Source organism: Alexandromys fortis, unplaced genomic scaffold (assembly GCF_014885135.2).
Source record: "Alexandromys fortis isolate MF-2015 unplaced genomic scaffold, M_Fortis_MF-2015_v1.1 scaffold_108, whole genome shotgun sequence".
NCBI lineage: Eukaryota > Metazoa > Chordata > Mammalia > Rodentia > Cricetidae > Alexandromys > Alexandromys fortis.
The window spans coordinates 511,540-527,655 of NW_026067994.1; the positions used below are offsets into that span (position 1 = coordinate 511,540).

At 41.7% G+C, this 16,116-nt stretch overlaps 1 protein-coding gene across 9 annotated transcripts in view; it reads right to left on the minus strand.

Annotated features, from left to right (window-relative positions):
• Window positions 1–16,116, minus strand: part of Nfrkb (nuclear factor related to kappaB binding protein) — a 30,241-nt gene that overhangs the window by 12,868 nt on the left and 1,257 nt on the right. For 3 of the 9 annotated variants that reach the window (XM_050160056.1, XM_050160054.1, XM_050160061.1), the window contains exons 2-14: window positions 14,600–14,773; window positions 11,416–11,617; window positions 9,300–9,427; window positions 7,824–7,998; window positions 7,183–7,320; window positions 6,524–6,597; window positions 5,718–5,802; window positions 4,894–5,068; window positions 4,418–4,523; window positions 3,731–3,857; window positions 3,395–3,460; window positions 652–731; window positions 508–554 (exon numbers count right to left, since the gene is read on the minus strand). In XM_050160056.1, coding sequence (XP_050016013.1) covers window positions 508–554; window positions 652–731; window positions 3,395–3,460; window positions 3,731–3,857; window positions 4,418–4,523; window positions 4,894–5,068; window positions 5,718–5,802; window positions 6,524–6,597; window positions 7,183–7,320; window positions 7,824–7,998; window positions 9,300–9,427; window positions 11,416–11,617; window positions 14,600–14,734 — 1,538 coding nt within the window. In that variant the 5' untranslated portion in view covers window positions 14,735–14,773. Of the gene's footprint in view, window positions 1–507; window positions 555–651; window positions 732–3,394; window positions 3,461–3,730; window positions 3,858–4,417; window positions 4,524–4,893; window positions 5,069–5,717; window positions 5,803–6,523; window positions 6,598–7,182; window positions 7,321–7,823; window positions 7,999–9,299; window positions 9,428–11,415; window positions 11,618–14,599; window positions 14,774–16,116 lie in introns of those variants that run through there. The other 6 variants (XM_050160060.1, XM_050160059.1, XM_050160057.1 and 3 more) reach the window with 4 other exon arrangements.

The following is a 16,116-nucleotide window of genomic DNA, read 5'->3' on the forward strand; positions in this document are numbered from 1 at the left end:
TATGTATGTATGTATGTACGTACGTAAGTATGCATGTGTGCATGTAACGGTTACAGTAAGGATGGGCCTCTGAACTCCAGTTTGAACAGGCAGGAATCAGGAACGTGAGATGACTAAGCATGAAGAGCACTACTAGAAGGCAAAGGATCTGAACTCTAGTCAGGGTCCAGACACCACCTTTAGCAAGTCACTCAACTTCATGGATTTCTTTTTACAAGTAAAATGAGGAACTTGAATCAGATTAATCATTCTGAAGTGGAAACCAGGAAGGTTACACAGGACACTGCCCAACTACAAGGCAGATCATCTTAGACTACGGTGGTCAGGAACCATTCTTACTAAGCATATATGTCCTCCTCCAGTATGTTGAGGCATATTAGTCCATGGACTTCTAGGGTCTTCCAGTCCACTACAACTCAAACACACTAAAGCAGCCAGCAGACCCACAGCAATAATGTTAAAAGTCGTGGCTTCCTGGGAAACTACCCACCATGAGAATATACTCACACTCGAGGGACAGGTGTCATGGCATCTGAGCTGTCTTCATTCTCCTGCTAAAGAAAGGGAAAACATTGCCAGGTAAATGAACTAGACAATTTTTACTACCTAAGGGCTCTAAAAACCCAAGTAATGAAAAAATAAGAGATGTACCTTACAGAAGATCTGGTCTTTGGTTTCTAACCACAGGTGGAAGAGAGCAGCTAATTCCTTCTCATTGTCTTGAGACTGAACTGCAGGGGTGGGGGTACACACAAAAACAAGAAATTTAGAGTTTTAGTCAGAATCCTGCCTTCTCTTCACCAGCTCTATCCATGCCAGAAAGAGAACATGTCAGAATCTATCACTGGTCCTTCCCACATGTTCATGCCACTACCTCAGGGCCTGGACTACTAGACCAGGATGTCACTTGTTCAGATCTTTTCAATAAGTATTTACAGAGTAGTCACTGTGCACCAGGCACCTGGATGAAGTTGAGATTTTTTTTCTTGGTAGGAGCGCTACAGGTATAGCCAACCTCATAAGGTTGCATGCATGGTTTTGAGTCTGTGGTGGGGCCAGTGAAGGGTGTGAACATAGATTAATATAAATGGGTTGATTTAAGTTAAAAGAGCAATTAGAAACAAGTCTAAGCTATAGTTCAAGCTTCCATAATTAATAAGACGACTCCATGTGTTATTTGGGAGCTGGCAAGCAGGACAAAAAAGGCTCATTACAGAGTAATGATTTCATATCAAAATCAATCCTACAAGAAGTAAATGCCATATGAATGCTACAGAAGTTTACATGAGGGAAGGACCCTATTCTTGTAGGTGAGAAAAAATGTACTCCTCACACTGGCAGAGCAGTAAGAGGACGAGGCAAGAAGAAGCTTAACTCTGTGACTGCCTAGAAAGACTGAACTCTGTGACCTCTTCTTAAATTCTTAAGTCACAGCATACGCAAAACCCAAAATGGAGTAAAGATTTGATTGCAAGGCTTCAGCTGTAAGAAAACATTTGGAAAGGCCCCACAGCCTTGATCTTGGTGAGATTCTTTATATGACATAAAAAGCAAAGGCAACAATGATGAAAAACACAAGTGAGATTGCATCAACTCAAAAACTATGTACAGTAGAGAAAACACCAGAAGGAAAAAGGCAACCTATAGAATGGGAGAAATGAACTAAGTTAACGGAGCTGGGTATGATGGTGCACACCCTTAATCCTAGCACCTGGGTGGCAGAGCCAGTTCAAGGTCAGTCAGGGTTACACAGAGAAATTCCCCTCAAAAGAAATAAACAAACAAAAACAAAAAAACAAGGGGATGGCTTAGTAGTTAAAAGCACTTGCTGCTCTCCCAGAGGACCCAGGGTTCCAGCCTCAGCACCTAGCTACACCAACAGCTCACAACTGTCTGTAGCTCCATTTCCAAGAGATTCAATGCTTCTTCTGACACTCTTTGGCACCATATTTACAGTGCATAGACATACATGCAAGCAAAACACCCATACGTAAAATAATAAAAAAGTAGTTTGCCAGGCATGTCTTTAATCCCAATATCTGGAAGGCGGAGCCAGAGGCCAAGCTCCTCCAAGTTAAGACCAGCCTGGTTAACCAAGTAAGTTCCAGGACAGCCAGAACTACACAGAGAAACCCTGCCTTGAAAAACTAAAACCAAAAAAAAAAAACAAAAAACAAAAAAAAAAAAACTTAATCAAAATTTATAAAGAACTTCTACAAACTGATTGCAAAAATATAATAACCTTACTTACAAAAATAGATCAAGATCTAGACATCTTGCCAAATGACAGTTCACAACAGACCAAAGAAGGTACAGGAAAGGAACTTAGTATCTTTAACCACATAGAAAATCAAAATCACTAACAGTAGCTAGCTACTATTTAAAAAGCCAAAAAATCAAAAAGTATTAGTGAGATCAGTATGGTGGCAGGCCTAAACTCCAAGCAGGAGGCAGACTTCTGTCAGTTTAAAGCAGGTTGGTCTGCAAGGGGAGTTCCAAGGCCACTTAGAACTATACAGAAAGAGCCTGTCTCCAAAAAGAAAAAAGTGCTGGCAGAGATGTGAAGAGAACCCTTGTACACAGCTAGTGAGAGTGTGAACCGGTATAGCCATCATACAACAGTATGACGGCCCCTAAAAAATTTAGAAAAATGCCCTATGGTCCAGCAATCTCACTTCTTACCAAAAGAAAACTGAAATCAAGGTCTCACAAAGTCCATTCACCCTTGCAATTCCAGCACTTGGGAGCCAGAGGCAGGAGAATCAGTTCAGTGCCATCTTAGCTACATAGTTAAGTTAAAAGGTCAGTCTGATATAGATGGTCCTGCCCTTAAAAAAGAAAAAGATCTCAGTGATCTGCACTCTGAGCTTTGCATCATGCCCAACTATCATAATCAATCATGAACTATCCAATCTCCACTCTTCTAGTGAGGTCCCTGATGACAGCCAGAGAAACAAGTGAAGAGCAGACAGAGGATGCCACAGTAGGTAGGAAATAAAAACTGCCACGGGCCATCACAGCTTTCACTGGTCAGTTTCACACACCCCATCTCCAAACTCTCCTTCCTTTTGACTTACAACACACGAGCTCACTGTTGTGGAGCCGCTATCCCCTTTCCTTCTACCACTACAAGAAATGTGGCACCTCCTCAGAAATACCATGACACATTTCCCCTTCTCTCTTGAACTTCCAAACCCCTCCTTTCTGATATTCTTCCCATCACTGACTGCTCTCATTTAAAAAGAAAAAAGAAGGGAGGAAGGGAGGAAGGGAGGAAGGGAGGGAAGGAGGGAGGGAGGGAGGGAGGGAGGGAGGGAGGGAGGGAGGGAGGGAGGGAGGGGGNGGAGGGAGGGAGGGAAGAAAAAAAAGCCTCTTAGGGGCTTATAATACTTACCAAGCAATTTCCACTGCTGGGTTTTCTCTTTGAATTCAACAAATGGAGAGAAACTAGAAGGAACCGCTGCAAGAAATGGAGCACATGAACAAGACAGACATCAAGGTAAGTATACAAGTAAGACAGTGTTAGCCTCAGAGTGGCCTTCACCCTGAGCTCTTGGAGAGCTTCTGGGTTTGTTTTTGTTTTTTATTCTGGAGTGTCAAGAAAGGAGAGAAAGGGCGTGTCTGATGCAAATGTACTATTGTACAAATGAGCAACTACAGTTTACTGCAAAAATTAATTCTCTAGACAAAAGAGGGAAAACATGATGAACCCCCACAGAAAAGACCTCACCTCGGCTTTCTCCGGCAAGATACTGCAGAGCAGGCAACACCAACTCAGCCCAGTTGGGGGCAGCAGAGAACCAGCTGTTGAGGGAGCTGGCTGGAGAAGACTGCCAGTCCAAAACCCGATCCTCCAGCTGAGGGAGAGGAAAAGAAGGAACCTTTGGGTTTCTCTTTACACCAACAATCCCAGGATGTGTCAGAGCAGCAGGGCATGTTTGCCAAATTTCCAATGTACGTTAACTGAAACGATGTAGGAGGAGTCCAGCTGAGCTCCTCTTCCCAACAGTGCACGTCAGTTTGTCAAGGTGACACACGCCAGTCCTCTGGGGAAAGCACCTTCCTTGAAAGACAGCCTCCATCTGACTTCAGTGGGCAAGTCTGTGAGGCATTCTCTTGATTAACTGATATGGGAGGTCCCAGCCCATTATGGATAGCACCACACCTGAGCAGGTGGTCCTAGGTAATACAGGGGAAGTAAGCCACGGGAAGCAAGCCAGTAAGTAGCATTCCTCCTCGTAACTACCTTGACTTCCCTTACTGATGGACTGGACTGTATGCTGAAATAAAGCCCTTTCTCTTTGAGTTGCTTGGTCCATGATCTTTACCACAGCCACAGAAAGTAACCAGAAGCAGAAACTAGAGACCACCCAAGAGTGTAGCAATTGCAAAACTTGAACACCTCTGAAACTCTTACCACAGGAAGGCTAGCTTGACCCTCCAGCAAGATTTCTAACAGAAGAGAGAAAAAACTGGAAAATAGCTCATTGATCCCGAGGCAAGGCTTGATGTCTTCCAGGGGCCTAACAAGGAGGGAAGAAAATGTAAGTGTTTGATGTCTGAGCCCCACACACAAGGGTGCACCAACTATTCCAATCTGTCCTCTGACTTCCACATACACAACATAGGTATGCGTGCACACACACACTGTTACAGAGTGTTTTTTTTTTTTTTTCTTCTCCAATGTAGGAGAAATCAAAATGACCAAGAATACATGCCAGATTGGTTCAGGTCCTCTGAGCCTCCTTATAAGAAAAGAAAACATGGTACATTTTCCCAGCAAGATCCTGGGGCTCAGCATACAGTCAGCTCACACAAATCCCAAGCCTGGACGGAGTCTATACTTAACTCCCTCCTGCCCAGAACAGCCAGTTATCTCTGTGGCCCACTCACTCTTCCTTGATAGACGATATTGCCAGTGGAGAAGGGGCCTGTGAGAGAGCCGGGACCCCTTCCGTATTGCTTAGAGGCTCAGCCAGATCTTCTGCCTCGGATTTAATCAATTTTATTTTCTTCTTCTTTTCTTTTTCCTTCACCTTTTTTTTAAGAACAGCCAAATCATATAAGGCTAGGAAGGGGAAAAAAAACACAACTCATAAAACTGCATTATGGTGAGAAGTCTTTATCTGCATTTGCTTTCTCAAAGACTGTCAAAGACTCAATAAGACAATTAGATTTTTTTTGAAAACCAATATATGACTTTTAATTTTAACACCTAATGATATGCTGTGCTGATTTGGTCTGATTTCATTTTATTCGAGTATTCATGTGCATGGTACATGTGCACGTATATGCATGTTCATGTGCAATGGCGTATGTATGTGCACATGAAGGCTAGAAGTTGACATGGAACATCTTCTTCAATCACTCTCCTCTTTGATTACAGAAACAGGGTCTTTCTAGCCTACCTAGTTGACTTGCCCAGAAGATCCCCTCTTGGCCTCCAGAGTACTGGAGTCACAGCAGGCTGTGATACTTAGCCAGCTTTTACATGGGTGCTAGGATACAAACTCAGGTCCTCACACTTGCACAGCCAAGTACTGTATCCACTGAGCCCTCTCCCCACACCCTGCTGTGCTAATTTTACATTCAGAGGGCAATAACAAAACAAAGGAGGTCAGCATAAAGAAAGCTATGGTTCCACTTATTTTCACATACAGACAGTATGTCATACAATAACATCATAAGGAATCTAAAGGAGACCCATAGTCCTTTACCTGCTAGCGAGCCCTTCCTGCCAGCATTTACTCGAGTCATGATGTCACTGAGGGTCAGGTCCCCTGTCAAAAGGTCTGGGTGATCCTAGATACAACATCAGAGATCTGGTTATAGAGATCCAAAACAGAAGCCCAAACTGATGGTGACTGTGCCAGTTTACCCAATGGACACAGTGTTTCAGGGACACCTGAGGGAATCATGCTGAATTAAAATATATAGAAACACCAATTACTATCTTCACAGTGGTGCACAGAAAAACCTGGCCCCTTTTCTGCTGTAGGGCAGCTGCAGTCCTTCTGCATTCTTTCCCATGCTCATAAAATGGTTTAAATACTATTATAGATTACAAGTCTGAAAATAAGATTCTGAAGACTCAAGAGGTCTGCTTGACATCTGTGTTGAGTGTTAATCTTCATACTTCACCCCTCTGCCTCAGATGGCTGTCTCCTCCACTGCCATTTCTCCACCTTTTTGTGTCTTCAGTGAAATGACAATGGAGGCAACACAAAACAGAAGAGCACAAAGTTTGACTCTTGGCACTGCCATTTACTGGCTCTGCAGGACCAAGGATAAACTCAGCCTCTGGTAATGATTCATTCACACACCAGTGTAACCACAAAGACTGAATGAAGCTCACACTGTCAACCATGCCTACAAAGCCAAAGCACTTGACTGGTCGCTCATACCTCTGATGCTAAGTAGCCTCTCTTGCTGCTCCTGTCTCTGACAGTGACTGCCACTGTCTCAGGACAGCCTGAAGCATCAGACTGAACATTACAAACGGCCACTCCCACCACAATCTTACTGGTTGATGTTTCCGCTTCTCATGGTGCTTCTTTAACATTATCTTCAGGTCACTGTCCCCCAGCTCTATTTTATCTGAAAGTAAATGAACCAAACCACATGGACCAGATCATTCACTACGATGATGCTCTAACTTAAATCTGCCTAGTCACTCAAGACATTCAAAAGGAAGTTACTTCTGATTCTGGGTACTACAAGCAGAGAGGTCTTCACAGTTCCAGGATCAGCATTCCATCATTTCTCTACACGTTGCCCAACAAGTGACTCCAATTAGGTAGCAGACCCATACACACACTCGGGAGGCTTGGCATTCTCCTACTTCCTATTTCAAATTCAAGTTCTTCTTTGTCTTTACAGCCTAGGGAGTTGCTATGGGTCTGGTTCTACATTCTACTGCTAGTTCAAGCAAGACTATTCTTTTTTAGCCCAAAAGAGCAACTGATCAGCTCCTGAGGACAATTTCAAAATAAAGGAAAACAAGGAAGCCCACCTCTGGAAGGTACCAGTACTACATGGCACCACACTTTTCCAAATCTCCCACTTCTAAGTAGCACTGCTATTTCCTGACAGGCAAGAATTTAGTCCCTACCTCCCTAAGGGGCTCTCACTTTTCTGTACCATGATGTCTTGAAACTGCAGTAGCATCAGCTCAGTTCTCACCTGCAGTTTTCATATCCGTAGTGGAAAGCGTGGGCACCACCCTCAGGGGCACCGCAGGACTAGGAGAACGTGCTGGAGAGCTTGGAAGCCATGAGCTGAGATCTTCAAAAGAAAATTTTTCTTGTAAATCCAACGTGGCTGTGGACTCCAATAGGGGAGATTGGGTAAGTGGCCATTTGGGTTCAACAGGACTAAGCCAACAACATGGAGGCCAGGGTTCCACATTCCTTTCTGACCCTTCCCCAGATGAGCTGGAGCACACTTAGGTCATTTAAACGGCTCTTCCAGGAGAGAGACTTCAACAGAGTGATGGGGTCGCATTGCAGCAGGCCAACAGTCACTACTACTCTCCTGTAAGGGGAAAAGCAGTTCTCTCAAGTGGCACAATGGGACCAGAGGAAAGGCCCTGTCCTGCAGGGATCTGTCCAAGATGTTCTCATCTAACCTAAGTGCCACATGAGCACAAGAGTAAAGAGTAAGTAGTCACTCTTATCACAATGTCTCCGCAACTCAACCACCAAGAGCTGATGAGTCCCACTCTCCACCCCCAAATGATAACTCAGAGGGCTCCTTTACTGAAAATACATGGCTACCACTGGCTCCAGTACCCTAGAATCCCAGAAGTACCCAAAGACACTCACCCTCTTCATCAGAGGACAGGGCAGTGTCACCACATTCCTCCTTCACTTCCCGCAAGACCTTCAAGTAACGCTGCTGGGTCCGCCACTCGCGCTCCTCAGGGCTTCGGGATGGTGAATGGCGCTTGTGGCGAAAGGGAAGAGCAGGGCCACTCCTGCGAGCCATCTCCAATAGATCCTATCAAGAGTCCAGAGAGGCCAGGTCATCAGCAAATCTTGCTCTCTGGACAGTCTCCAAGTTCGGGTTTTATTTTCTTTAATGTTAAAAAAAAAAAAAAAAAAAAAGAGCCTAATTCTCACTCCTCCAAACAAAGAAATAAATGATATGATTATGTATAAATAAAACGTACCTATATTTCTTTGTTTGATCATCCATGATATAAAAAACAAATCTGAAATTTCCTGAGTACCAATACAATGACACAAGTAGACTGAAGCCCAAGAAATATGCTGCAAATACTTTGCAAAATCACCTTCAGTCTATATATATGAGCTTTGTGTCAAATCTAATTTTATTTACAACTATGTCTTAGCCCAAAAAATACATACAAGTATTACAGACCTCTGAAAAGAATCTTAAATTCAAAACACTCCTGGTTGTAAGCACTTCAAGTAAGAAACACTTACCAGGCAGTGGTGACACATGTCTTTAATCCCAGCACTCCAGAGGCAGAGGCAGGCAGATCTCTGTGAGTTCTAGGCCAGCATAATCTGCAGAGCTAGTTCCAGAACAGCCAGGGCCACAAAAAAACCCCCCCCCCCCCCCCCCAAAAAACAATTTTGTTAAAGGAAAAAAAGACACACTCAACCTGAATTACATGATAAAAATAACCAATTTTAGTGTTGACCTGTTCCACTCAGAATTAATACTTATATTAAACATCCAGGTATTTCTATACTAAATCTCAAAGAACAATTCAAATTGTAATAGGTTACAGTAAGTAAAGACACTTGCCACCGAGCCTGACAAGTTTGTTCACTGGGACCTAAGTACATGACAGAAGAAAGCAGACTCGCATACGTTCCCTCTAAGCACCACACATGCTCTGTGGCACATGCACACCCACACAAATAAGCACACTTGCACACAATTTAAATAAATAAAAATGTAATCAAGTTAAGAACTCCTAATAACTCTGCCTCAGAGAATTATCAAACTAGAAGCGATCATGAGGCCACGAAATTCTGTTCTACATTTATGCGACAGAGTCAGAGCCAGCATGTATTTGTACATCAACTCCAAAAGCATCCTAGACAGCCTCAATAGCCAATGAGTCTGAGTCCCTTTGCTGATTCGAGGAAGTACTTTGTTTTTCATGTTTCAACATCTCTGAAATCTAAACAACTGCTCATAAGAGGATAAGAGAAAGCCCAACTTCTGTTAATGGTTCTCTTGGCTTTTACATCATAACCACTACTTAAAGCTATGCTTGCCAGGTCACTGCCCATGCTGAAAACCTAGTTCTGAGCATTACTTACACTTCTGGAAGCAAGAATCTGTTTCAGCAGCCGATGGAAATACTGCTGTTGGGAGTTGAGATACCGCTTGTACTGTGACTTGAAGCAGAGCTGACGATACTTGACCACTTCAGGGTTAAAGTGTCCATCTTAAAAACACAGGTACAACTATAAATGCATCAGTCCATACATATGTAATGAGTATATAAGAGATGTGGTTGTAGCACCAAAAATAAATAAATAAATAAATAAATAAATAAATAAATAAATAAATAGACTAAGAGAATCAAGAGAGAGACTCAAAAATGAATGGTGAAAAAACAATGATAGCTCAATTAAAGCTGGAAACCATAGCAACTACAGTAACACAATTATCTATATTAAAACTAGAAATACAAAGAGAAATACATAGTCTCTAGTCAGAGATATACACAGAAATCTGTCTCTTCCTCCATCACTTGTGTGTATACACAATCATACTGTGTGGGGGATGCACAGAAGCACTGCCCACTTACATAAGAGCCCTTATATAGCCCTCTAAATCCTGCCAGGGACCCTACTTTGTTTTGCATGAGGGAAGAGAGTTCCCTCCCACCAGAGATCTGAGCCATAGTGAAACAGACTGTTACCAACCAAAGGGAAAATTACCTTTAAATTAATAACCATCAAAGAAAAAAACAGCTGTGTATAGTGGTGTGCCTATCACCCTAGCCATTTGGAAGGCCAGGTAAGAGGATTATAAACCAGGGCTACTCTGGACAACTAAGTGAGGACTATCTCTTACAAAAATAAAGGAGGCTTTGGCCCTGGCAGTGGTGGTGTATGCTTTTAATCCCAACACAGAGACGGGTGGATCTCTGTGAGTTCAAGGCCAGTCTGGTCTACAAAGCAAGAGCCAGAACAGGCTCCAACACTACAGGGAACCCTGTCTCGAAAAACCAAACCAAACCAAACCAAAACCCACAAAAATAAAGGAGACTTGGGCTGCAGCTCAAGGGTAAAACCATTTGCCTTGCATGTGCATGTCAGAATTCAATCTCCAAAACCACTCATTAAAAAAAAAAAAAAGAATACAAACTTACTATCCACAAGAAAACAAGAGATTTGAAATGATAGGTCGGTTTACTCTAGCCTTTAGCCAATATCAAGAATTTCAGTTTAACGTAAGTAAAGGAAATACCACTGCCCTTTTTGGCAAGTCTGCCAAAACGAAGTCAATTGAGAAACAAGGAAGAGGCTTCGGCTTTTCTCCATAGGTCAGAGAGCAAACTGTGAATCTAAGAGTGACTTCAAATTGTCTTGAAATACTTGAAGTAATAGCCAATTCAGGCAAAGATCACCACAACAGTTCCTGGGCAGCCAGGACTACATAGTAAGAGAGACCTTGACCAAAATAAAAATAAAAATTAAAAAATTTTTAAAAAATAAGGAAAAAATGCAAGGAATATCTATGTTATTCATTCAGTGCAAATTTTCTTACAGTCAGCTAACAGGACTATGATTATGTGGGAGATGTCCTTTGTGAAAAGATACACATGCTAAGACAGGAGTGGTGGTGGCTGTGTGTGAAATTCCAGGTAGACTAAAGCAAAAGTAGTGTCCTAAACACAATGTCAGCCCAGGCTACACAGCAAAACCCCATTTTTAAAAGAGAAAGGTGTACACGGTGGTGAGATGTCATGTTTTTCTGTAGGGAAAAGGGAAAAAAAAGCAAACAGTAAGCTGGTTTCTTTTTTTTCCCCCCAGATTTTAAAAATCAGTCATAAAGATCTTTGGGATGCTGACAATATTTTGTTTCTTTTCTAGCTCTCTTGGAACTAGCTCTTGTAGACCAGGCTGACTTCGAACTCAGATTCACCTACCTCTGCCTCCTGACTGCTGGGATTACAGGCGTGCACCACCACTGCCTGGCAATATTTTATTTCTTATGATGGTTACATAGTTAAGTTCTATTATGTATTTCCTAAATCAATACAATCATATTTTTTAAAAATAGCATGGAGAGCAAACAAATACACAAAACCACTCTCCTCAGAGGTCACATTAGTATAGGAAAATCAAGATAAAAATGAAAGATATATGTGCCTAAGTGAATGTGTACTCAACTCTAACAAAAACAAAACACTGAGCTACAGACCTCGGAAAAGCTTCTGGGCAATATGAAGAGGGTTTCCAAAGCGGAAGTTCTCCCCACTGAACAGGGCAAGGATGAGCTCATTCTGCTGCTCCACATTGTCTGTGGAAAACTGAGGCAGAAACTGCTGGAGATGTTCACGCTGAGAATCACTTAGGACTTCCTGCCATGTGGAGAGGCTGACGACATCAAAGAATATCTCAGGCTAGGAGAATTTGGAGAAAAAGTAAGCAACAGATAAATAGGCATCTGATGTTTTGTGTCTGCGCAGCCAAATACATAGAGCAAAAAACTTACCATTTTATCACTATTAGGTACACAGTTCAGGAGTTTTAGGTATATTCACATTTCTTATGTAGCCATCATTATGACCCTCAGGGGTTTTTTGTGTTTGTTTGTTTTTCAGTTTTACAAGACAGGGTTCCTCTGTAGCTTTGGAGCCTGTCCTGGAACTAGATCTTTTAGACCTGGCTGACCTCAAACTCACAGAGATCCACTTGCCTCTGCCTCCCAAGTGCTGGGATTAAAGGTGTGCACCACCACCACCCAGCTATCCTCAAGTTTTGTTAAACAGACTAAAATTCTAATGATCTTGACTCAATTCTAAAAATCAGAGATTAATTGGTTATGGCAATACATACCTGTAATACTAGCACCTGGGAGGCTGAGGCAGGAAGACTATGAGTTTAAGAACAGTCTGGGCTGCATGGCAAGACTGTATCTCAAAACAAAATAAGAGTTTATTAAAAAGAGCACACAAACCACAATACAGCAGTATACTCCAGAGGAAAATTATATCCAAGAGAAGCCCATTTGGAAGCTATCTCTGCCAACTAGAGTATGATGGCAGCCATGTGAATTCAACTTAAACTAAGCTGCAAGAAAAAATTGGGAGGGAGATGTCTAAGAAGAAGTGACTAAAAAAAACTAAGAAAAACCAGAAAACAGAATTGACTTCAATTTTTTAATTAATATATATTTTATTTTACTTTGAGATATGTAGTCTTCACTGACTGGAACTTGCTATATAGATCAAACTGGCTTTGAACTCAAAGGGATACATTGACTCTGCCTCCCAAGAGCTGAGATTAAAAGCAGGCACCAACTCCAGCATGGGTTTCACTTTTTTTTTTTTTTTTCATTTTATTTGCATTTGTGTTTTGTCTGCATGTATGTATGTATGAGGGTGTGAGATCTTGGAGTTACAGATAGTTGTTAGCTGCCATGTGGATGCTGGGAATTGAACCCAGGTCCTCTGGAAGAACAGTCAGTGCTCTTAACAGCTGAGCCATCTCTCCAGGCCCTGGTTTTCACTTTTAATTCACTCAATATATATTGGATATAATATATGTACCAAATAATAAGCATAACACACAGGTACAAAGTAATTCAAGAACAGTTAAAGTATACAGAAGTACACAGTTCAAGAAAGTCTACTTGAGATAATGTTAAGATAGTTAAAGGGATAGGAAAGAGGAAAAATACGCTGGAAAAAGAACAAGCCAGGTGGGTGGTAGTGGTGCACACCTTTAATCCCAGCACTCAGGAGGCAGGGGCAGGTGGATCTCTGTGAGTTTGAGGTCAGCCTCGTCTACAAAGCTAGTTCCAGAACAGCTAGGCCTGTTACACAAAGAGACCTTGTCTTGAAAAACAAAACAAGCAAACAAACAAAAAACAGAGTTAGAACAATGCCATAGAAGCAAAAGAATTAACAGCAAAGAGTAATTATCAATTGAGGGAAATTGAGAGGTAATAAAGGTAAAACAGAGAAAAATACATAGGGCTTCAACGGAATTAATTCTGTACCACCCTAGATGGGATCTACATAGTTGAGCTACATAGTTTTGGGGGAGGTGGAACCTATTGTTTTTTGATGGTTTCATTTTAAGATGGTCCTGACCTAGTGAGCTCAGGTGATCTTTCAGCTTCAGCCCCTAAATATGTAAAAATACCAGTGAATGAATTTACTTACACCTACAGACATGCATGTCTTATCACTATTTTAAATATATACATAATATATAAATATGCCTAAACACAGGTATTTGTTTATATACACTTATCTGTAATTTTTTTTTATTTTTTAATTAACAACTTCAGACCATGTTTGGCTGGACCAAGGAGAGGAAAGGTGTGACAGCAGACAGAAGGATACATAAGCCTGCTAAGTAATTGTGACTTTAACTTAAAACAAAACAAGAGTCATGGAAATTTAAGCAAGAAGCTACAGGATAATTCAACCACCAAACACCCTTTCATGAATGTATCCAAATCACCTCAGACTCACTATCTCTCCCTCAAAATTCATTTTGCACTCAATTTTAGTTTTAGCATCTAACCATGTCTGGCATGAAATAAAGTAAGCATCTGATGATAGAATGGATGTCATAAAGAAATGTCCTTGAAAGAGTACACAAAGAAATTACAAATAATGGTTGGAGATGAAGTTCGTTTGGCAGAATGCTTGTTTCTGGGCTGGGGATATAGCTTAGTTAGCAGAATGATTGTTTACCAAGCACAAAGCCATGGGTTCTATCTCCAGTACCACATAACCCAAACATGGTGGTACCATCTATAACCCCAGTGCTTGGGAAATAAAGGAAGGGTCCCAAGTTCAAGGCCATCATCAGTTACGTGGTAAAGTCAAAACTAACCTGGGCTATGAGACCCTATGAAAGAGGGAGTGAGGAAGAAAGAGAGAACATAAGAAAGCACTCTCTTAATAGTTGGTAGCCTCCTTACCAATGATGACTATACATCTGACCTGTAAAAGTCAAGGCATGCTGATGATCTACCCCAAGCCACATATTACTCCTGACCAGGTTACCTACCTTATGGACATAGAGAAACCTGGGTTTGTTAATGATTCACAACAGGAAATCCATTTTTAGAGAAACATAATTCTGCTCTTAAAGTATTTAACCTTTTTTTCTTATTGGTGAAAATTATCTGTTATAATAGTGTTGATTTATATCATGCTACTATTATTTTGACTTGTTGATCAAACATGTAACTACAGTTTATACTGTCTTCCTTAATCAGAATACAAACTACACTATACTTTTAAAGGTAATAAGGGAACCCTTACTGAAATGAAGTAAACAAAAGGGAGCAAGAAAGGTGAGGTACAGAGGAAAAGGATTCAGAAGAGGTGGAGGGAAATGACTACAAAAATGTTATCACTCACATCCTCCAGAAGGTCTTCAGGCAGACTAACCCTGGTACCACCCAAAAGGCAGTCTTCCATGATCCGTGTACCATGGCCATCTCCACAGGGACCCAGTTCCAGGGGATCTGTCAGCATGTGATCCAAAGAATCCATTGTTTCTTCTCCCCAGGTATTCTACACAAAAGTATACACCTTGAGACAGAAAAGCAGAGATCTGGTTGAGGCAAATATTCAATCTCAAATCTGTAAGGCAGGGGAAGGGTCTCATTCTGCATCCCAAAATAGCCTGGAAATCACTATGTAGCCGGCTGGCCTCAGCATGCACCAGCCCTCCTGTGCCAGCACCAAGTGCGACAGAGTGAGTAATCTACTCTCTCTTACACCCCATCCTCTCCTCCAACCATGCTGCTCTCCTCCCCCCTTTCAATAGACCTTTTCCAGCGATGTTCAAGCCTTACTCAGTAAGACTTTTCAAAATGCTTTTTTAGCAGCTCCTAAATTCTTAAGTTTCTTACACTTTAATTTTTTAGAAGAAAAAGACTCAGGAATTGAGTGATAAACCAGACACGGTGAATCAAGAGCATAATCTCAGCATTTGGGAGGCTGAGGCAGGAGAATCACAAGTTCAGGCCAGCCTGGGGTATGACATGAGGCCGTACCAAAAAGCAATAAACAAATGACAGATCGTGGTCCATAACTACAAGTTCCAAGGTCAATAATCTATTAGAACATAATGTATTTAGTAACTGGCAGGATACCCCAGAGGGTAAAAGTGTGTGCCACACAAACTGATGTCCTGGGTGTGATCCCTAGGTGCCACCACAAAGGAGGTAACTCCTGAAAGCTGTCCTCTGCCCTTCACAGGAATGCTGTGACATATCTGCACACTTACATATCTACTTTTTTTTTTAATTTTTCGAGACAGGGTTTCTCAGTCTTAGCTGTCCTGGAGCTAGCTCTGTAGACCATACTGGCCTCAAACTCAAAGAGGTCTGTCCACCTCTGTCTCCCAACTGCTGGGATTAAAGGCATGCACCACCAATGCACCCAACCAATGACAATATTTTTAGTGTGAGATTATTTTTAAAAAGTCATAAATTCCACAAACATTAGTAAAGCTCAGATGCTAACATATATAAGCTATTTCTCGAGGATGAGGTGCCAGGTCTCACATAATTTTTACAACTGTGCTTATTATACCTTTCTTACAGATACTAATACTGAGGCTCAACGTATGGAAATAATTTGCCCAACTCCAAATGGACCTGCCTACAGATGGAAACATCACACACAATACCCACTATACCTCTTGCATATACTCTCAATTAAATTATAAAAACTGCTTGACATGATTTCATTTGCCCACATAAATTCCCGCGGTGCCAATCACCAGACCGTTACAACTAGCTGTCAGTGGCCAATCTAATCTTCAGATCCATGTAAATTAATGCAATTCTCCTCTTTCCTGCACTAACTCAACAGGAAAACTAAATACAAGAAAGAACATGTTTAGAGAGCATCTTCCCAAAGCTAGA